Source organism: Pimephales promelas, chromosome 22 (genome assembly GCF_988280905.1).
Source record: "Pimephales promelas chromosome 22, fPimPro1.hap1.1, whole genome shotgun sequence".
Lineage (NCBI taxonomy): Eukaryota > Metazoa > Chordata > Actinopteri > Cypriniformes > Leuciscidae > Pimephales > Pimephales promelas.
The window spans coordinates 1,082,484-1,106,419 of record NC_142790.1 but is presented as its reverse complement, the minus strand read 5'-3'; the positions used below and the strand labels follow the sequence as shown (position 1 = coordinate 1,106,419).

The window sequence follows — 23,936 nt, the reverse complement described above, 5'->3', positions numbered from 1 at the left end:
TGCAAACAGCACAATCAATGCACATATATAAATAAAATTGAGTATTTTGAGATTGATTATTAAGTCATTCACAGTGGTTTATGGGAGTGGGCGGAGCTTAAGAGCTATTCTGACTCAGCTGTTGGTGGAATTTTCTGCATAGCATCATGGGTAATGTAGTTTTTCACCATTTTAAGTTGATATAATGTGGGCTGACAGCTTCAGTAGAAGCAAATACTATCATTATCCCTTTTGTTTGACCTTTTTAGTTTGTCTAGGCTCAAAACCACTCGCTAGGAACTGTTTTCTTCATAGAAGCGTTGGGTTTAATGAGCTAATAAAATGTTTCGACTTAATACGCGTGGTAATGTCATCGCGTCGGGGTCCTGAACACACTGTCGGGGTTTGTTTTGCGATGACAACACATTATCCCTCACATATTTCTTTTTGTTTGAGCTTTGGGATATAACAACACACTTGAGCTTGTATTCATCTTCAGCTCATGAATGAACGCTGTGTATGGACCGCATGTGGTGAGTGATGTCGGACTCAACACTACCCACCTGTGAGGCCCAATAATATGGTTACTACTACTTTTCCTGCAGTGGTAATCAGATTTCCAATGATCTCTTTGAGTTTGGACGCCACGTCTGCTATCTGCCGCAGGATCTTCATCTTGGTACTTTCTTCGACGTCGGCCTCCTCGAGTTCTCCTTCTTCTTCGTCGTCATCTTCTTCATCCTCGGGAAGAGCACAGTCTTCATCGCCCAGCTCAAAGTCTTCGAAAAGCAGCTCGTCCTCAAGCTTCTCACTTTTCTTGTCTTCTTCTTCATCCTCCTTTTCCTGAAACATGACAATGGATGTTACAGAAAGTACGAGTTTAAATTGTTCTCTTAAACTTCGTAATTTTACCTAAATCCAATGGTTGTACAGCTGGCTCATACAGGCGAAACTCGAAAAAAAAATTATATTGTTCAAAACTTCATTTATTTCAGTAATTCAACTTAAAAGGTGACTATATATTATAGTCACCTTTTACAGTAAACTAATATATTATATAGACTCATTACATGCAAAGTGAGATATTTCAAGCCTTTATTTGTAATAATTTTGATGATTATGGCTTACAGATATGAAAACCTTTTCACATTGGGGTTTTCATATCTGTAAGCCATAATCATCAAAATGAAAAAAATAGAATTAAAAAAATTAATGAGTCTATTTAATATACTAGTTTCTCCTTTTAAGTTGAATTAATGAAATAAATGAAGTTTTGCACCATATTCTAAATTTTCGAGTTTCGCCTGTGCACACACACACACACCTGCTGGAAAATAAAGACATTTAGCATAAACTTCCAATAAACGCTGTTCTTTTAAACTTTCTATTCATCAAAGAATACGGAAAAATTAAATCTATCAGTTTTCTCAACAATATGAAAGTGTTTCCAACACTGATAATAATCATTAGTGTTTCTTGATCATCAGATCCTCATATTAGAGTGATTTCTGAAGGATCATGTGACACTGAAGACTGGAGTAATGATGCTGAAAATCACAGGAATAAATTACACTTTACTATATATTCACATAGAAAACTGATGATTTACATTAGAATAATATTTCACTGTTTTACAGTATTTTTGATCAAATAAATGCAGCTTTGGTGAGCAGAAGAGTGCTTTTCAGAAACATTTTTAAAAAATGTACCGACCCCAAACTGGTATTATATATTCATAGAACATTTGAACATTTATAAAATGCCTGGATTGGTCAGGAGTGCCTCATTATTGTGGTATACGGTTGCACAATCTGATTAAAACTCCCAGGTGTGTCCAGATGTTCACCTGGATCTCACGCTGATGTCATATTACATCCGGCACAAGGAACATAAAACATGCAACAACAACAACAAACGTAAAAAATCATGCGTTTTTCCTCAAAGGAATACACTAAACCTCACTGTAAAGCCTGAATCCACTGCTGTGCAACTCCAGGATTCTTTATAAAAGGCATTAGAGCGCCTCGTTCTCCTTCCTAACGAAGTTAACACTGGCTAAATGAGTCCAGAAAGACTAGAACAGGATGAAGGTCTGAGGGCTTGATTAAATCTTGACGGCGCTGTCTAAAGTCACTCTTCAAGCGTTTATGGAAGGAAATATGAGGGAAACTTCTTTATTCCTGCTTCAGGACAATGAAAAACAAGTTTTACAAAAAGTGAGTGTTTGTCTGTGAAAACCAACGCTAGTGTTCAGGCGACATTTCTCACTCGCATTTAGTTTAACTTAATTATTAAAACTGAAATAAAAATGTGTATAAACTAGGGCTGTCAAACGATTAATCGCGATTAATCACATCCAAAATAAAAGTCTGTTTACACATAATACTTTTGCACCATATTCTCATTTTTTAAATTTTCACTTGTGTGTATATATCTATTTGGTTTTTAGGGCTGTCAAACGATTAATCGCAATTAATCGCATACGAAATAAAAGTTTGTGTTTACATAATGTATGTGGGTCCACTGTGTAGCCTATAATTATTTTGTATATATAAATATACACACATGTTTGTATTTATTTAAGAAATATTTCATGTATATATAGATTTATATATAATTTATATAATATATATAAATATAAATATTTTATTTATTTTATATTATATATAAATATTTTACATATAAATATTTTTTCTTAAATACACATGCATGTGTGTGTATTTATATATATAAAATAATTATACACAGTGCACCCACATATATTATGTAAACACAACCTTTTATTTCGTATGCGATTAATCGCGATTAATCGTTTGACAGCCCTATATACACACAAGTGAAACTCGAAAAATGATGGTGCAAAAGTTCATTTATTTCAGTAATTCAACTTAAAAGGTGAAACTAATATATTATATAGACTCATTACATGCGAAGTGAGATATTTCAAGCCTTTATTTGTTATAATTGTGATGATTATGGCTTACAGATATGAAAACCCCAAATAAAAGGTTTTCATAAGCTGTAATCCATAATCATCAAAAAGATAACAAATAAAGGCTTGAAATGTGATGGACTGGTTCTCTCGGCGCTGTGCTGCACACACACTCCGCTCATATAACACAAGCTGAGCTAAATCAGGTGTGTGTTTGAACGAGTCTCGCTTCGCTGTGAAAACAAAAAACTGACAGTGTTTCGCTCCGCTATATTTACCATATTCCCAGCATGAATGAGAGTCTGTGCTGTGAAAACACACACACACACACACACACACTTCCACGAGTGTAACCCCTCCAGCTGATCACCGTAATCGACGAGAGGCGGACGGTTGTGTTTGTGAAGAACGTACAGGATGAGCGAAGTTTGTAGTAATAAATAAATACAATCTGTGAGAAATGTAGCGACCCGTAGATAAATTAGTTCTTTTATTCTTTCCAAACAAAATGTGCTCTGCAAAAAGCAGCAATGATATTTAATTTATAATGCTGATAACCTGTAATTAGCATAGCATGTCTTAAGTTTGCACACTATCCAAATTCAATAAACCACATTGCAACTATTCTCCTAATGCTGTTTATTATTATTATTTTATTTAAAATGCCTATGTATTATGATGAGGAGACGTTTTGTGAGATTTTAAAGCATACTTTAATACTTTATTCGGAATGTCCTTGGGGAGCGAACACGGAGCGGTGTTTCTGATATCAGTGAGCGAGGAGTGGAGCGGTAAATGGTGAACCCGGAGCGGAGCTGGAGCGGAGTGATTATTAAACGCTTGGAGCGGGGAGGGACAATTGTTGCCGCTCCACTACTGTACATCAGAGAGAGAGAGAGAGAGAGAGAGGAAGAGAGAGAGAGAGAGAGAGAGAGGAGGGAGGGGGGGGGGGTTGGTAACTCTAGCACTGCCACCGAAAAAACAACACCAGCAAATGTATTCCAGATGTGAACCTGCTGAATACACACACACACACACTCTCACAAGCACGCACGCAAGCACACACACAAACACACACACACTCACTCACTCTCACACACACAAGCTTTCACTCACCCACATACACGCACACGCACACACACACACACACACACTCTCTCTCTCTAATATTGAAGCGATGCTTCATGTTTGGTGGACTTCTCCCTCACACACACACTCTCGCTGTGCTTGAGGATACACACTTCAGCCATGGAGCGTTGCGCTCGTAACAGATCATACTTTATTCGTGATTTCATATCAGCGTTTCGGCGTGGAGAGATTATTATCCCATTATCAGCAAACATGTGCAGGCTGTGTGGATTAATGAGTTCATACAGGGAAATCAATTATGATTAATAATTCAATATAACAACTAGATTTTTACAGTACCTTTCTTTTTTTTTACACATTTTACACTTACTTTTAACCAAATTGTTGAATTTATTTTTGTGTGTTCATCATTCGTCACGACTTCTGTCGCGCTTGAACCACGAACACACAATAACAGTTTTGAATGGATTCGAGGAGTTAATTTTAAAAAAGTAAAAAAATCGGGTCATTTTGACCGTCTTAGGAATGAACGGAATGTGAGGAATGCTTCAGGACACGTAGAAAAAACTAAAAATGCTAAAACATTACCAAAAAATTCTGTTATAATGTGTGTATGAATGCAGACTGAACTGACTGGCTTTAGGACCCAGCGGAACAGCTCCTCTGCTCCATATAGAGATATAACACCATCCAGAGTTATGAAATATCATCTTATCTTATATTATTATTTATCCGCAAGAGGATCTCTACACACATCCAATGGAAGACATTTAGAGCTGAATTAAAAGAGTTATCCATGAAATACTTTGAATTGAATTGAACGTGAGGAATGTACTTCTATATGACTATTATTTATTATGTATTGATTAAATTCTCAATTTAAAGGTAAATAAAATTAAAAAAAAAAAATCTCCCAAAAAAGTGCATTTGAAATGTAGAAGAAAAAAAATCTAAATGAAAAATAAAATTTAATTTTACATTTTGATTTCAAGATTATTGATTTAAGGTGTCAAGATTAAAGGAGTAAAGGATAAAAGGACATTTTTTAATTTCTGAGAGAAAATTAGGGTGTTGTTTTGGTGATTTGTGCGGCTCTTTGCACTTCTGTAATGCAATAAACTCCTATTGTTAGTTTTATTATTATTATTCTGCTTTGTCCACGGCAGCCCTTATGACTGTATGCCAAAACGTTATGAAATTTGATACTATTTGAGCAGGGTCTGAAAAGTCACGACAGTATTTGATATTTTAAGTAAAATTATTAAAAACATGAATCACACACGAAATATGAACTTACACGGAGCAAAGCTGAGCAGAAACATTATAGTCAAGCGCACAAAACATAAATCATTTCTGCTTGCATCTATACTTCATTTTAGTTTTTATAATGCGATCTGTTTCGCTTCGTAAAGCCTCATTTCCACTAATTATCTATAGGAAGAAATGATATATATATATATATTGAGCGGATGGAGATGTTTTCATAGGAACGGAGGATCTTTCATGGCAGATGATCAAATTCAAAGCGAGCACTTAGTGGGAATCAATACACTAAAAATATGTGTATTCTGTCTGGATCCATGAACTGGACACACACATTATATTTAAAGTGTCCTGTATATATTTAGATCTGGTGAGTGAGAGAACGATCTCTCCAAAGTCAATTACGACACATGAATCTCCACTGGTTCACTTGTGCAGCCGAGAGGAGTGACACACAGCGTCACACACACACACACACACACACACACTCTCTCTCTCTCTCTCACACACACAGTCTCCCTTACACACAGCCTCAGAGCGCTCGTCAGTGTCGGTGATTGAGTCGGAGATGAGGCGTTGTGTCCACAGAAGCGCATCCGGTGAGACACACACACCGGACAGACGTCACTCCACACCGCCACAACACTGGACACTCGCTCCAAATTAAGTTGAACGGACGTTATCCGGTTTATATCCAGCTGCAGTTCTGAGTGTGTGTGTGTGTGTGTGTGTGTGTGTGTGTGTGTTTCTCACCTGCTCGTGGCTGTTTTGCTGCAGGTCCTTGAGCGTGGGCTTCTCCAGACTCCGGCACAGGAGCCACGTCACCAGACCCACCACAAACATGCCGATGTCCGGGATGAACACGCGGATGCCGTTCCCGGCGTCTGCCCCTCGGACACTGCAGACACACACACACAGATATGAGAGTGTGTATCAATATCATCCTAACTCGCACCACCGGCTGAGGCAGGAGTCGACACGTCGAGCGTCACACAGTTTTTACTCTTCGGGAAGTCATGCTTTACTTGCAGTTGTCTCTGCATATTAAACTGGGAGAAAATATATAAGCATAGAAAAAATTAAATATATAAATAAATTAGCTAGAAATGTGTAAGTCACTCTTGTATGCAAGCTTGTTTCCATCACAGAATGAAAAATTTACTCAGAATCGTGTTATAAAGTCCTAATTGTAAGTTATAAAGTCAGAATTGTGTTATAAAATCATAATTGTTAGTTATAAAGTCAGAATTGTGTGTTATAAAGTCAGAATTGTGTGTTATAAAGTCAGAATTGTGAGATATAAAGTCAGAATTGTGTTATAAAATCATAATTGTTAGTTATAAAGTCAGAATTGTGTGTTATAAAGTCAGAATTGTGTGTTATAAAGTCAGAATTGTGTTATAAAATCATAATTGTTAGTTATAAAGTCAGAATTGTGTGTTATAAAGTCAGAATTGTGTGTTATAAAGTCAGAATTGTGAGATATAAAGTCAGAATTGTGTTATAAAATCATAATTGTTAGTTATAAAGTCAGAATTGTGTGTTATAAAGTCAGAATTGTGTGTTATAAAGTCAGAATTGTGTGTTATAAAGTCAGAATTGTGTTATAAAATCATAATTGTTAGTTATAAAGTCAGAATTGTGTGTTATAAAGTCAGAATTGTGTGTTATAAAGTCAGAATTGTGAGATATAAAGTCAGAATTGTGTTATAAAATCATAATTGTTAGTTATAAAGTCAGAATTGTGGTATAAAGTCAGAATTGTGTGTTATAAAGTCAGAATTGTGGTATAAAGTCAGAATTGTGGTATAAAGTCAGAATTGTGTGTTATAAAGTCAGAATTGTGAGATATAAAGTCAGAATTGTGTGATAAAGTCAGAATTGTTAGTTATAAAGTCAGAATTGTGTGATAAAGTCAGAATTGTGAGATATAAAGTCAGAATTGTGGTATAAAGTCAGAATTGTGTGTTATAAAGTCAGAATTGTGAGATATAAAGTCAGAATTGTGTGATAAAGTCAGAATTGTGTGATATAAAGTCAGAATTGTGTTATAAAATCATAATTGTTAGTTATAAAGTCAGAATTGTGGTATAAAGTCAGAATTGTGTGTTATAAAGTCAGAATTGTGAGATATAAAGTCAGAATTGTGTGATAAAGTCAGAATTGTGTTATAAAGTCAGAATTGTGTGTTATAAATTCAGAGTTATAAAGTCAGAATTGTGTTATAAAGTCAGAATTGTGTGTTATAAAGTCAGAATTGTGTTATAAAGTCAGAATTGTGTGTTATAAAGTCAGAATTGTGTGTTATAAAGTCTGAATTGTGAGTTATAAAGTCAGAATTGTGAGATATAAAGTCAGAATTATGAGATATAACGTCAGAATTTCAAGTTTATATCTCCCAATTCTGACTTTAAAACACACAATTATGACTTTATATCTCGCAATTATAACTTTATATCTCGCAATTCTGACTTTATAACACACAATTCTGACTTTATAACACAATTATAACTTTATAACTCACAATTCTGACTTTATAACACACAATTGAGAGTTAAAAAAGTCACAAATATCTTAAAAAAAGTGTATTCTGTGACGCAGACAAGCTTCCATTGAGCCAACGTAACATTTAAGATGAAATGTTTTTACGAGTGCTCTTAGTGCACCAATGAGCTGCAGAGCCTCTTAAAAATGCAGAAAAACACTGAGTTGTTCAATAAAAGCCTGTGATTCCCAGTATCCTCGCTCAGAGCGCTCGCACGTCTGGATCTCATTTCCCAGAGCCGACGCCGGCCGGGGGATTTAATGAAACCCGTCCATTCAGCCCTCCAGAAAACACACTTCAGAGCGGCCATTCCCAGCTGAAAACTGAAACGCACACTTACACGTTCATAACGCCACTTCTCAGCTGTAAAGATGCTCGTTTTCAGATCTTTAAAGGTTTACGCAGCAGAGTTAAGTTACTGTTGGAGAGCCGATTCAGCTGCGCTCGATCAGAGGACCATATAGTTCACAAATAAACATATTTTGCAGATGTGCTGAATACAGAGTTTGGGAAAATCTCTGGAATTCTCAGTATATTTTCAGTGCAACTTGATTACTGGAAAACAACAACAACTTTGTGACCGAGTCTGTATAATGCATGTGTATTTTAATATAATTCAAGTTATAATTAGACACAATTCAATCATCAAACTTGTATTAAACACTATATATATTGACTGGGAAAGACTTAGGGTGTATTGACACCAGGAAAAAAAAAAGTCTGAAACGAACACGTCACAATATTCCTCATTTAAATAATTCATACGCAGAATAAAATAATACGCAGACGGGCCTGGTTGAGTTAGTTAGTAGTGTGTTGAAACCCGTGTAGTGGCATTATAAATATGGGGGAAACATTCAGTAATGAAGACCTATTCCAAAAGGGCATCATATGACCTCTTTAAAGGGTTAGTTCACCCAAAAATGAAAATTCTGTCAGTATTTACTCACCCTCATGTTGTTCAACCCCGTAAGACCTTCATTCATCTTCGCAACACAAATTAAGATGTTTAAGATATTAAGATCGCTCCTGCATACTAGTCCATAGGCTTGAAAAGTCATTAAAGACATCGTTAAAATAGTCCAAGTGACTACAGGGGCTCAATCTTAACTTTATCAAACGACGAGAACACTTTTAGTGCGCAAAAAACAACAAAAATAACGACTTTATTTCAACTATTCACTTCCTTCTCCATGGGCCTGTAGTCAGTTAACGTAGTGTGATTGCGTAGAGCTACGTCACACGTAGGCTCACTATTGGCCGACGCTGGTCATGTGTGTGATGATGCGTGTGACGTACAATAACAGAAGCTTACGCTATTAAACTAGTAACCTGACTCGCGCAGAGGGAGAAATAAACGAATAGCTGAAATAAAGTCGTTATTTTTGTTTGTTTTTGCGCACTAAAAGTGTTCTCGTCGTTTGATAAAGTTAAAATTGAGCCCCTGTAGTCACTTGGACTATTTTAACGATGTCTTTAATGACTTTTCGAGGACAGCAAGAGTCATTCCCTCAAGAAGCCTATGGACTAGTATGCAGGAGCGATCTTAATATCTTAAATATCTTAATTTGTGTTGCGAAGATGAACGAAGGTCTTACGGGGTTGGAACAACATGAGGGTGAGTAAATACTGACAGAATTTTCATTTTTGGGTGAACTAACCCTTTAAACACTGAGATAACACTATAAAAAAATGCTGGGTTGTTTTAACCCAATTTTGGGTCAAATATGGACAAACCCAGCCATTGGGTTACATTTCTAAATGACATTTTGTAACCCAATGTTTGAATTCGTCCATATGGGTTAAAACAACCCAGCATTTTTTAGAGTGAAGGGGAGAATATTCATAATGGTATCTTGCCAAAATGTCAGCATGAAAACAAAGATTTCGTAAGCTTGTTGCTTGCGTAACACCGTAAAGAAAATGTTTGGGCACATTTACGACAAAATGCCTGCGTTCAAAGCAACTTTCCTCCATGCAATCGCTTTGAAGTGCGATGTTTGCTTCGTAAATGTAATAAGTGGCAGATGACACGCTGACAACAGCCCAAGTGTGAGATGCACTGTAAAGACGTCTCGCTGTATCTAACGCTTTCATCTCAGCGACTCATAAAGAGAAACCCGTGAGCCGAAGAGACGCCCACAGACGGCACTGCTTTGGGGAAGAGCACAGTCAAAGAAAACTCAATGAGCAATTAAGCCATTGAATGAGACTCAAACGCGAGCGGAGATTAGTGAGGTTAGTCATCTTGTGAACACAGAGGAGGAATGTGTGTTGGCGTCACACCAGGTCCGAGCCAAATGGAAGATATTAGCTTCCCCAAATCCAGCGCTTAAACACCAGTCAAATGGAGCAAAGATCAGCCGCTTCCACAGCGGCCAAGAAGAAACTGTCCAAACAAACTGAAGCAAAGGAGCTTTTAGAAAACAAACTGAACAGAGACATTACTGAGTCCAGAAAACGCATGCTGGGGCACGACGTCTTTCTGGGGCATTAGATACGGCGTATTAAAACTAAACTGAGACTGACACACTACTCTTATTCACTGGATCGTGAATTAAACTGGCAACACTTTACAATACGCTGTGCATGCATTTGTTACAGCATTTAATCTCTGTTAACGTTGGAGAAAACAACACGGTTCATTAGTTAACATGAACTAAGAACAATACTTCTACAGCATTTATTAATCTTAGAAAATGTTCATTTCAATATTTACTAATTAGAGCCAGACCGATATATCGGCCGTTTAGGCGTTTTCTAAATATAAATGCCGATAAATGAATATTTCAAAAATAAAATAAAAACGGACGAAACACGCTTCAACCATGTCATGAGTGTTGGAGTTGTATAGTTTGTCCACCAGAGGGCGCTCTACACCGTCCCTGTTGGCAACACTCGTGTATAACGCGACACACATCCACCCAGAGTCGGCCAGAGAGAACCAGTTATGCATTATCATATCATTTGTTGTGTGTTCATGTTCACAGTGCATTAACTAGTTAAAACTAACTAGTTAGTTAACTAGTTAAACTAGTTAAAGTTAACTAGTTAAAACTAGTTAACTAGTTTAACTAGTTAAAACTAGTTAACTAGTTTAACTAGTTACCTAATTAACTACTTAAAACTAGTTTTAGTTAAAACTCATAATTAACTATAAATAACTAATGTTAGGGAAATCTGTTAATATTTTGTTGCGCGTTTCTGAAATAAAAATAATATTAATAATAATATGGGCCGATATATCGGAATATCGGATTTTAAAACCAACAAATATTTGTATCGGTATCAGCCTTCAAAATCCTTTATCGGTCGGGCTCTAATACTAATACGTTATTAAAATCTAAAGTTGTATTTATTAGCATTAGTTAAGGGTGCGCACGGTACATGAAAAAACACCCGAACCGTTCGGTTCGCTTGTCTTGGTTCGGAACGTGTGTGCGTCTCACGGTTCGACGCATGCGCAATGTAGCCCGTATGTCACGTTTGTTTTCTTTTCGCACGACATAAGCTTGTTCAACTTGGACCGGCGCTGCACAGAGCGACCGGTGAATAACATCAAACTAGAGCGGGAACGACGGCTCCGTCACTCACTTTCGCGGTATTTGATGTCATTACCGATCGCTCTGTATGCCGGTTCAAGTTAGTAAACAATCCAGTAAAAGTGGAGTATGGAGCGCTGCAGGTCACGGCACGCGGAGAAATGGCAAGTGGGAGAGATGAGGGAGTTGGAGGAAGCGCGAGCGTCCTATAAGTCTATGGTATAAGTCTGGTGTGTGGGAACATTTTGGATTTCATGTTATGATATTTTAATATAACGCTACAGTGGCACTTTATGTTTAAATAAGAGCTCCAGTCATATGTTTCGAAATCCTGCACTTTAATTTCAAGTGAAAAAAGGTACCCTCACTTTTTGGGAATAGAAGCATTGTTTATACTGTTTTTTGTGTTGAGGTTGAACTTGTTTCACTTTATGTTTATGGCCTTTGCTATTTCTATAGCCTAATTATAGGCAATGAGGTATTCATGTATATTAACTTATTTATAAAAGACAGTGTAGTTCCTCTTTTTTTCTTTTAAAAGATAGAATTTTTGTAAGAGCTACAAAAGTTGTCAGTTGATAAATGCAAGTTAATTTCTTTGTGTAAATAAGATTTGTGTGATAAAAATGCTCAAGTTCTTGTAGCGATAGTGATACACATTCTCCTTTTTTTTCAAAATAAATGAAAAGCATGTCAATTTCTTCTCTCTTGCTGTATCAAAATCTCACCTAGCTTTCCTCTGAGATAGTCCCAAAATGTGCTTAAAGTCAAAGAGTCAAATTCAGTTTGTGCATGATTGCATGAATATCATTTTTTTATACTGTATCCTAAAGTGTGGATAATTAAGCTATATATCACATGCTGAAGTACATTTCTGGAGTGTTAAAGATTAAAAGAAAAAAAATAACAAGAACCGTACAGAACCGAAAACCGTGACACTAAAACCGTGATACAAACCGAACCGTCGGTTTCGTGAACCGTGCCACCCCTAGCATTAGTTAATGCACTGTGAACATGAACACACAACGAACAGCTGCATTTATATTAACAAAGATTAATAAACACTGTAACTAATGTATCACTCATTCATTTTAGTTATAGAATAACTTACTAATGAACTTTGTAAAGTCTTACAGAGAATAAACTGGAGAAGACATCAGGAATTATGTTTATGTGTGTGTGTGTGTGTTTGTTTCGAGTGACAGAACACCGTCAGCCTCGAACGCGCTGACGTAAGAAGTGATTTGGGTTCATGACATCATGACGCTTTTGCTCAGCACTGTTTACAAATGTCTTTAAACTGGAGCGACACCGAAACTAAAGCGCTTCTAGTCGTCCGGGCGGATGAAGAGATTCGTCAACAACTTTACAGGTCAGTTTGGGTTAACGGCATCATCGCAGAGTTTACCGTATTCCAGAGCTGGAGAGTCAACGCTCTGTTACGGTAAAAAGCCAGAGCGCGGTGGCTTCTGTGAACAGCGTAGTGATGAATCACACACACACACACACACACACTGCGGAGAAGAGCTGATGACACACGTCACCGTTACGGAGATCAGATTGAATTACTCGCCAACCAGACGTCCTGCTGGAGCTGCAAATGTGTTTACTTAAAAACTCAACACAAGATCCCTCAACCTGACACACACACACGTCTGGTCCACTATCTTTGTGGGGACTCTCCACAGGCGTAATGGTTTTTATACTGTACAAACTACACTTAAAGGGTTAGTTCACCCAAAAATGAAAATTAAGTCATTAATTACTCACCCCCATGCTGTACCAACCCCGTAAGACCTTCGTTCGTCTTCGGAACACAAATGAAGATATTTTTGATTAAATTTGAGAGCTGTATAACTACCACATTGGCTCCTAAGGGACTGCCTCTTGACGGCCCAGAAAGTCAATGAAGAAAATGTTTAAATATCCCAAGTGACTACCGTGGCTCAACTATATGTTTATCAAGCGACGCGAATACTTTTTGTGCGAAAAAACAAACAAAAATAACGAGTTTATTCGACTATTTCTTTTCTTCCTTGTAGGCCAGAACGAGACTTCCTTAGATTTCCACGACGCATGCGCGAGATTTGCGATCTGCTCACACCAGCTTACACTACTTCAGATCGCAAATCTCGCGCATGCGTCGTGGAAATCTAAGGAAGTCTCGTTCTGGCCTACAAGGAAGAAAAGAAATAGTCGAATAAACTCGTTATTTTTGTTTGTTTTTTCGCACAAAAAGTATTCGCGTCGCTTGATAAACATATAGTTGAGCCACGGTAGTCACATGGGATATTTAAACATTTTCTTCATTGACTTTTTGGGCCGTCAAGAGGCAGTCCCTTAGGAGCCAATGTGGTAGTGATTTGGCTCTTATTCAATCAAAAATATCTTCATTTGTGTTCCGAAGACGAACGAAGGTCTCACGGGGTTGGTACAGCATGGGGGTGAGTAATTAATGACTTAATTTTCATTTTTGGGTGAACTAACCCTTTAACAGCTTTAAAACAGTGTAGAGTTTATAAACAGAGTTACTGACAGCACTGGCTCACGATGCTCTTGAGAAGCGCAGCGTTACTGATGTGTAAAGCAGTGAAGACGAGTGTGTGCTTCATCCTGCTCAAACACACAATCATTTGACCTTTGTGTTTGCTGAGCGAGTCGGCGAGAGTGAGGACAGAGAGAGCCAGAAGTGGAAGCCATGAATCACACACACTCCTCTGAGTCATGCTCGCTTCGCCCTGTCAAAGACCGCTTGATGGCTGATAAACTCGAGCGAGGTTAGTCAACATGAACACACACACACACACACTAACTCGACCCCTAAACCTACCCATCACACACACACACACACACACACACACAGAAACACAAAAACAGACACACACACTAACCCGACCCCTAAACCTGCCCATCACACACACACAAACACGCACACACACACCAACCCGACCACTAAACCTGCCCATCACACACACACAAACACGCACACACACACCAACCCGACCACTAAACCTGCCCATCACACACACACAAACACACACAGAAACACAAAAACAGACACACACACTAACCCGACCCCTAAACCTGCCCATCACACACACACAAACACGCACACACACACCAACCCGACCCCTAAACCTACCCATCACACACACACAAACACACACAGAAACACACAAACAGACACACACACTAACCAGACCCCTAAACCTGCCCATCACAGAAACACACACACACACACACACTTACTCGACCCCTAAACCTGGCCATCACACACACACACACACACACATCTTCCTAATGAAATCCCTGAACCCCACTAATTATTTGAGAAACACTTTACAATAAGGTTCATTAGTTAACATTAGTATTAACTAACATGATATAATAATGAGTGAAACATTTGTTAAAATATTTTTGAATTTTTGTAAATATTAGAGTTTAATTTTATTTTAAAGCCATTATTTAAGTAGTGAGTAATATTAATAAACTACATGTACTATTATAGGGTTAGGGTTTGGTTGAGGGTTAGTTGCATGTGATTATGCATAGTTTACTGTTATTAATATGATAAGTACATGTAACACATGTAACAAGGACACTGTACAATAAAGTGTTACAGCAATATTAGATAATATAAATCCAGCTGTTCATTGTGTGTTCATGTTAGTTCACAGTGCATTAACTAATGTTAACGAATATGATTTTAATAATGTTCAAGAACTATTGTTCATTATTAGTTCATGTTGTTAACTCATGTTTACTAATTAACCTTACTGTAAGGTCTTACAGTTGTTTGTATGGAACATAACAGTGATACCCGATGGCGGAGCAGTGCATGCTGGGAAGAGACGCAGTGCATGCTGGGAAGAGACGTGGTGCATGCTGGGAAGAGACGTGGTGCATGCTGAAGAGATGCAGTGCATGCTGGGAAGAGACGCAGTGTATGTTGGGAAGAGACGCAGTGCATGCTGGGAAGAGACGCTTCTCCGCTGTCCAAGAGCAACACGAGTCAGAGCTGCGATTCAGGACCCATAATGAAGCGCCTGTTCAGATCTCCCTTGTGTTTTAACACACACGTTCAAGAAAAACACACGATTTATGCGAGTCCAATTTACATAGAAAACACTCAACGGGTCATTCTGACACGTTAATGACGGATTACTGGAGGAAGTTGTGTGTGGAAGTGTGACCTGATATGGTTTATCAGAGGACGTCACATGAACAATGATCTATACTGGTAAACGATGAGAAGATCAGGCATGGGTAGACGGAGGATATCGAAATTGTTGGTGTTTCTTAGAAATCGCAGACGCTAGACTAAACAGAGCCGTGTTTGGGTTAGAAAACTTGCTTGTAAATCTCAAAATGTAAATTTGAAGGAAACTAGTAAAACAATAGTGCACAGAACTCGGCACAAGAAATGAAATGTTGATATGATAAAGCAAACAAAGGCCTCTTCGTGAAGTTCAGCGCACATGTTTCTGATTACTCGTGTTATTCCCTCTCCACTGTCTGAGCCAACATCCCGTTACAGTAGCTCCACATACCTTTCTTTAATAATATTTCTTTTATATTCATTATGTTCAGACTTTTCAGCCCAACTGAAGCTGTGCTTTTTGAGGGTCACATGACCTAAAAACCAGGACCTTACCTCTTCAAAAACTTGCCTTGACGATGCTGTTCAGTGTGTTTAAGCATGTTGTTGTGCAGGTGCTAGAGTGTTTAAGACGGTTGTCAGGGTGTTGCTATGCAGTTGCTATGGTGTTTAGTGTGTTTAAGCATGTTGTTGTGCAGGTGCTAGAGTGTTTAAGACGGTTGTCAGGGTGTTGCTATGCAGTTGCTATGGTGTTCAGTGTGTTTAAGCATGTTGTTGTGCAGTTGCTGGAGTGTTTAAGACGGTTGTCAGGGTGTTGCTATGCAGTTGCTATGGTGTTTAGTGTGTTTAAGCATGTTGTTGTGCAGTTGCTAGAGTGTTTAAGACGGTTGTCAGGGTGTTGCTATGCAGTTGCTATGGTGTTTAGTGTGTTTAAGCATGTTGTTGTGCAGGTGCTAGAGTGTTTAAGACGGTTGTCAGGGTGTTGCTATGCAGTTGCTATGGTGTTCAGTGTGTTTAAGCATGTTGTTGTGCAGTTGCTGGAGTGTTTAAGACGGTTGTCAGGGTGTTGCTATGCAGTTGCTATGGTGTTTAGTGTGTTTAAGCATGTTGTTGTGCAGTTGCTAGAGTGTTTAAGACGGTTGTCAGGGTGTTGCTATGCAGTCGCTATGGTGTTCAGTGTCTTTAAGCTTGTTGTTGTGCAGTTGCTAGAGTGCTTAAGATGGTTGTCAGGGTGTTCCTATGCAGTTGCTAAGGCGTTCAGAATGTTTAAAGATGTTGTTGTGAAGTTGCTAGAGTGTTTAAGATGGTTGTCAGGGTGTTGCTATGCAGTTGCTAAGGTGATCAGTGTGTTTAAGCATGTTGTTGTGCAGTTGCTAGAGTGTTTAAGATGGTTGTCAGGGTGTTGCTATGCAGTTGCTAAGGTGTTCAGAGTATTTAAAGATGTTGTTGCGCAGTTGCTGGAGTGTTTAAGATGGTTGTCAGGGTGTTGCTATGCAGTTACTAAGGTGTTCAGTGTGTTTAAGCATGTTGTTGTGCAGTTGCTAGAGTGTTTAAGATGGTTGTCAGGGTGTTGCTATGCAGTTGCTATGGTGTTCAGTGTGTTTAAGCATGTTGTTGTGCAGTTGCTAGAGTGTTTAAGATGGTTGTCAGGGTGTTGCTATGCAGTTGCTATGGTGTTCAGTGTGTTTAAGCATGTTGTTGTGCAGTTGCTAAAGTGTTTAAGATGGTTGCCAGGGTGTTGCTATGCAGTTGCTAAGGTGTTCAGTGTGTTTAAGCATGTTGTTGTGCAGTTGCTAGAGTGTTTAAGATGGTTGTCAGGGTGTTGCTATGCAGTTGCTATGGTGTTCAGTGTGTTTAAAGATGTTGTTGTGCAGTTGCTAGAGTGTTAAAGATGGTTGTCAGGGTGTTGCTATGCAGTTGCCAAGGTGTTCAGAGTATTTAAAGATGTTGTTGTGCAGTTGCTAGAGTGTTTAAGATGGTTGTCAGGGTGTTGCTATGCAGTTGCTAAGGTGTTCAGAGTGTTTAAAGATGTTGTTGTGCAGTTGCTAGAGTGTTTAAGATGGTTGTCAGGGTGTTGCTATGCGGTTGCTATGATGTTCAGAGTGTTTAAGCATGTTGTTTAGGATTCTTGTTATCTAACTGCAGACTTTACTAGGGCTGCGTAAGGCATTATGATGCATACCCTGCTCTGGGCTCTTCATCATAACACATATGGTTTGAGCTAGAGTTCCAGACACTGCTTCCCCTCTACAGTCGGGTAAATTACACACGTCTGTCCATAACATCATACAGATCGCGACTAACATGCGTGTTTAACCGCGTCCAGCTGTTGGGTCGACTGCAGTGTTCAGATGGTCTCCTCCACAGAGTTTTCACGATCTGTCAAAAGGCTCTTGCCAAGTGGGCCAAAGAAATGAAAATCCTGGGTTTAAAACTGTAAATCACTAATGGTGTAATTGTAAGATTTGATGTTCCTGAAATCTAGCCAAGCGTATGACAGTCAGGTCACCACACATTAGTATGTGCACATGTATGTAGCCTATGGGTGTTGCTTTAGCTGTGGGTCATGTGATTTTAAAGAGGACATTTTATGCATTTTTCCAAACTCTTGATGTGTTTCAGGCTCTCCTAGAACAGGTTTTCCTGCTTGAATGTTGATTATTCTCCTCATGTTCTCCATTGTTGCGGCTCCTCTCTTCCCAGTCTGTCAGTAACGCTCTGTTTACTTCTTGTCTCTATGAAGCCCCTCCTCCTAAAAAGCACACTGTGCTCTGATTGGTCTGCCTAAGCAGTGTGTTGTGATTGGTCGAGCGCTTCGAGTGTGTTTGGGAAATGCCCCGCCCCTTTCCATTACCGCCAGTTTAACACACTACTAACTAACTCAACCAGGCCCCGCCCCTTTATTCTGCGCATTAATTATTATAATGAGGAATATTGTGCATGTTTATTGTCTCACATTTTGCATAATTTGATAAAATTACAGATTAACAGACAATAAAAATATTCTATTCACCTTGATTGGTCTCAAGCATGATCTTATCTGACACTGCTGTCTCCTCGTTAAAGAAGAAAACTAGCTTTTGAAAATAAACGTCAGCTTGAATGTGACCTTTCTGTTACGAAAAATCCTAAAGTTAAATAAACATCCGTATGTGTGAGAGATGGTAACCAAATGCACACTAGTGTGTGTGTGTGTGTGTGTGTGTGTGTGTGTGTGTAGTCCATGATGGTGTGGAGCGCCTAACTGACGCCATCTTGATTTCCCAGACCGGACACTCACCGCTAGACAGATCATGTGCATGAACACAATGAACACACACACGATTACAAAGATGAAAAAGAAAACAGGGACTTGAATAGATGATGCCACCCACACCGCGCGGATGAGGCCGCGAGCGCACGAGCCAGAGCCGGCCAGCGCCAGTCTAAAGGCACTATATAATATTCAAAACTACATCAAATAGTGCTATTCATGAAGCTCAAAGTAGAGGAATAGTCAAAGCACCTTTGTGAAAAAGAAGTGCACTTAATTCTATTGACAGAGTGTGCACTATTAGTGTACTTTATTTAAAAAAGTACTTGCAGATAACGTAATATTTAAATAAAAGGCCACTTTAGTGAACTTAAAGAGAGAAACTATCATGACTGTGTTCATGTTTCTTTAGTCAGTTTAATAAAAAGTGTAATAATGTCAAAATATATTTACATTTTGAAACAAGTTGAGTGTGTTGACTAACACACTAAAGCACTTGATTATAATTTTAACAACAGTGTGTTATTCAATATTACATTTAAACTTAACATTTTATACTAATCTTAAATGTACTAAATTGCAATTTTATATTTTACATGTGTTATTAAAAATGTATTTAAATGTATGACATAAAGTTTCAATAGAAATTACATTAAAGTCTATTTTAGTTTACCATAAAGGCTTGTCGGTGCACTTTAATCACATCTCAAAGACAATTGAATTATGAAATATAAAAATGATTCATCTTAAGTGGGTCAAAAAAAATATTTAATTTAATTTAAAGAATATGTTAAAGTGTACTCGACCAAGCTAAACTTTACTAAACTGATAGCAGTCGCTCTGGAGCTCTAAAGAGATATTTTGTCATTTTAGTTGATAAAGTGAGTCATTAAAGTTCATATTTCAACCAATACTGTGTATACAAGTGTATTGTTTTTCTTCTTTTATGAAAAATATTATCCAGTATCTTTCATAATTCTGTCATATAATATGTGAGGGGAAAAAGAAAGACATGTTTTTTTGTTATTCAATATTCATAATATTCAGTTTTATACTGTATGGATGGATCATCTTGTGTCCGGGGCGGTGATCAAGCGGTTCAAAGCCTCCAAAGAAAACATCACACACTCCGAACAATACGCTTTCTGCAGCCAACTCACACACACACACACACACACTCGATCTGAGGAAAACAGCGTCCCGTACCTTTCAAACCCCAGCTGTCGTATGGATCTCTCCCACGACGAACCTGTGGAACAACACAAGAGGAGGATCAAACTCTGTAATAAACAATAAATATGTAATAAAGTCAGTAATAATCCCTGCCGGAATCGACGTGACGCAGTGCTGAAGCTCGAGGTGGTCAGGAGAGATCGCTGGTGGACTGGGAAACGTCTCTAAATGACAGGTTGTCATTTATCTTTTATCTAATATTCTGAAACATTATATCTCCCCCATATAATACTAATACTTATTCAGCGTGATCTCATTAGCATTCAATTTTATTCAGCGAGGATGCATTAAATTGATCAAAAGTGACGACAAATGTATATTTTGAACACAGTTTCCACACAAATATGAACTGTTTTCAACACTGATAATAATCGGAAATGTTTCTTGATCATCATATTAGAGTGATTTCCGGAGGATCATGTGACACTGAATACTGGAGAAATGATGATAAATTCAGCTTTGATCACAGGAAGAAATTACACTTTACTATATAGTCACATGGAAATAATGATTTACATTAGAATAATATTTCACTGTTTTTACAGTATGATCAAATAAAAGGTGAGCAGAAGTCTTCTGTCATATAGTGTGCATTATTCAATCATAATCCAAACTTTAAGTTACCACACAAGTTAGAAATTTAATGTTCAGGGCTGTGTTTCCCAAAAGCATCATAAGCCTAAGTTGATCGTAGAGACCATTGGTGGCAATTGTTCTAGATGCTTTTGGGAAACCCAGCCTACTCTCAAAAAAGTGAATAAATGGATTAAAAATACAGTTTTAATTTCAAGGTCCCGTTCTTCGTGATCCCATCATGTCTCAAACTTTAGTTAGTGTGTAATGTTGTTGTTAGAGTATAAATAATATCTGTAAAATTATAAAGCTCAAAGTTCAATGCCAAGTGAGATATTTTGTTTAACAGAAGTAGCCTACAACGAACGGCCCGTTTGGACTACATCCCTCTACTTCCTTCTTTAATGACGTCAGTAGAACAGTTTTCTGACTAACGTCCGCCGCCCACAGGAACCCTTCCTCAACTCCCTTAACATAACTTACTGTGTTTACTCAGCTCTTACGGTGATTTTCTGAAGTAAAACTGACGTGTGATGTACAATAAACTTTATTAAACTCATCAGTATATGTTTGAACATCTTTCGGACCTGGTCCGAAACAGCAGACTTGTAGGCTATTAATAAAAAATGGATACATACAAGCAGATGACAAATACGTTATAATAACCGTAATTAAACTACTAAACTATACCTGTTCCATCTCTATACAGCACTCTGACTCTGTAGGCATTATTGCCCGACTGGAAATGAACGCCGTTACTGAGAGTTTCTGATATTATTAACATCATTCCGTGAGGTGAACTTGTCCTGAGAGACTGAGCGCGAGCTCGTGAAGCTCCGCCCCCTGTGCCGGCAGCAGCAGCAGCTCATTTGCATTTAAAGGGCACTCACTCACACAGCGCGTTTTTCTGAGCCCCCAAAAATGACAATTTAAACATGCTGTAAAACATGATCTATTGGGTATTTTGAGCTGAAACTTCACATACACATTCTGGGGACATCACTTATTTTACATCTTGTGAAAAGGGGCATAATACGGGACCTTTAATTTAGTACCATAAAAATACAATATATTAAATAAAAAAACATGATCAAACTAAAATATAGTACATTATTTTATTGATATAAAAAAAGAAAAAAAAAACTCGTCCAGTTTTGAGCGACGCACAAGTGTCCGTGTTTGTCCTGCTCGGGTTATAATCCAATAATGCAATTTTTTGGGAGATTTTTTTTTTAAATTACTAAATTTGATCAATAAATAATAATAAATAGTAATTTAAGCACATTCCTTACGTTCTTTCAACTTAAACTCAAAATAACAAAATTTCATGGATAACTCTTTTAATTCGGCTCTAAATATCTTACATTGGGTGTGTTTACAGATCCTCTTGTGGAAAAATAATACTATAAGATGATATTTCATAACTCTAGATGATGTTATATCTCGATATGGAGCAGAGGAACTTCAGTCTGCATTTCAGTTGCAAAGAAGTGTCTTCTGCTCATCAAGGCTGCATTCATTTGAATATTTATTTAAATACAGTAAAAACAGTGAAATATTATTCTAATGTAAATCATCAGTTTTCTGTGTGAATATATAGGAAAGTGTAATTTATTCCTGTGATCAAAGCTGAATTTATCATCGTCTTCAGTGTCACATGACCCTTCAGAAATCACTCATGAGGATCTAATGATCGACACACATTTATGATTATTATCAGTGTTGAACACAGCTTCATATTTGTGTGGAAACCGGCATACATTTTATTTTTCAGGATTCTTTGATGAATAGAAAGTTCAATCATGAAAACTCTCGGAGAGATTATTATGAATGTCTTTAATGTTATCCATTGAATGCGTCTTTGCCGAACGGATTTGCTGTTGAACTGTATTGTTTTGTGGAGGAGGTGACTCCCTCAGCGATGAACAGATGGAGCTCGTTGACCCTGAGGAAACACAGGTTTACACAGTCTTTGTTAGAAAGAAAGTGTGTGATGAAGTGGAGTATTTTTAGGTCTCGTCCTGAGGAAGCCGATCTTTGGGACACACTGAAGCGAGCTCGTTCTCAGGCCTGATATCACACACACACACACACACAGCAAACGTGAGGACGACACCAGTGATAATGACAGAAGGTGTCCTTCTACTCCGTCACACACACAAGTATTCAAGAAACACTTCAAAATGTATAAATATATATAAAATAAATAATTAATATCTATATTTGTTTTTATTATATTTTATTATGTTATAATGTTATATATTATGGTAAATTATATATTATGTTGTATTATATTGTAATAATATATAATATTATGTTATGTTATATTATTATATTATATATTATTATATTATATTATATTATATTATATTATATTATATTATATTATATTATATTATATTATATTATATTATATTATATTATATTATATTATATTATATTAGCCAATATTATTTTATATTAGCCAATATTATTTTATATTATATTATATTTTTACACCATAAAAGGAAAAATAAAGCAAGCTTATTAATGTGATCCAGGTTTCATTACAGAGTAAAAAATAAAAAGACAATTGTGAGATAAAGCTTAAAATAAGAAATATAATTATAAGTTATGTTAAATGTAGTCATAATGGTGACATTAATTCAGTCAGTGAGATATAAAGTCACAAATATGAGAAAAAACAAATGCATATTGTTAATAATTCAATAAAAACTATTTAAACTATTTTAATGTAATATAATGTTATTCATTTACATGTTATGTTGCATTGAAATACACAACTGTTAAACATTTATACAAAATGTGTTTGGTTGTAAAATATTCGAATGATCTAAACTCATGCAGCCACTAAAATAATAAATCTTTAGAATATTTGATGACAAAAAAATATATAAATATAGTTATAGTATATAAAGTTATTTGTAGCGCAGTAGATTTTTTTATTTTTATATTTTTACTTGATACTTGGGTTTGATATCTTGATATCAATGCAGTAAAATGTATTTTTTATTAAAGTGTGATTTAATCCTCGTCTGTGTAAACTGCTGGTGTTGTCGGATGCGTTCCAGCATTCAGGAAGTTAAATATGGACGAGTTGAGTATATTAAGAACGGTTGCTCTTTGCATGAACAGCTGGTGTTTCCTAGTCCTGACCACCTGCTACTGTTCTAGAGTCAGTTCTTACGCATTAAAGAGCACAGGAAATAAGGGCTAATGGAGGAAGAGCTGATCTCAGGTCAGCCGTTCCTGAACAATGCATATAGTTCATCCTGACTGCATCAACACTCGCGGCCTCGGCTGACCCACAGAAAACAAGGGTTTAGTGCTGAGCGATCACACACACACACACACACACACTCATGTTTCTGTCTGTTTCCTGAAGTGTAGCAGTCATATGTCAACGTCACAATATTCAATGTTTCAGT

General features: G+C 37.3%; 1 protein-coding gene across 2 annotated transcripts in view; it reads right to left on the bottom strand.

Moving 5' to 3' along the window:
• The window catches only part of piezo2a (piezo-type mechanosensitive ion channel component 2a), a 187,752-nt gene that overhangs the window by 129,712 nt on the left and 34,104 nt on the right, over nucleotides 1-23,936 (bottom strand). For both annotated transcript variants that reach the window (XM_089125806.1, XM_089125807.1), the window contains exons 4-6: nucleotides 19,909-19,951; nucleotides 6,017-6,161; nucleotides 543-822 (exon numbers count right to left, since the gene is read on the bottom strand). In XM_089125806.1, coding sequence (XP_088981932.1) covers nucleotides 543-822; nucleotides 6,017-6,161; nucleotides 19,909-19,951 — 468 coding nt within the window. The remainder of the gene's footprint in view (nucleotides 1-542; nucleotides 823-6,016; nucleotides 6,162-19,908; nucleotides 19,952-23,936) is intronic.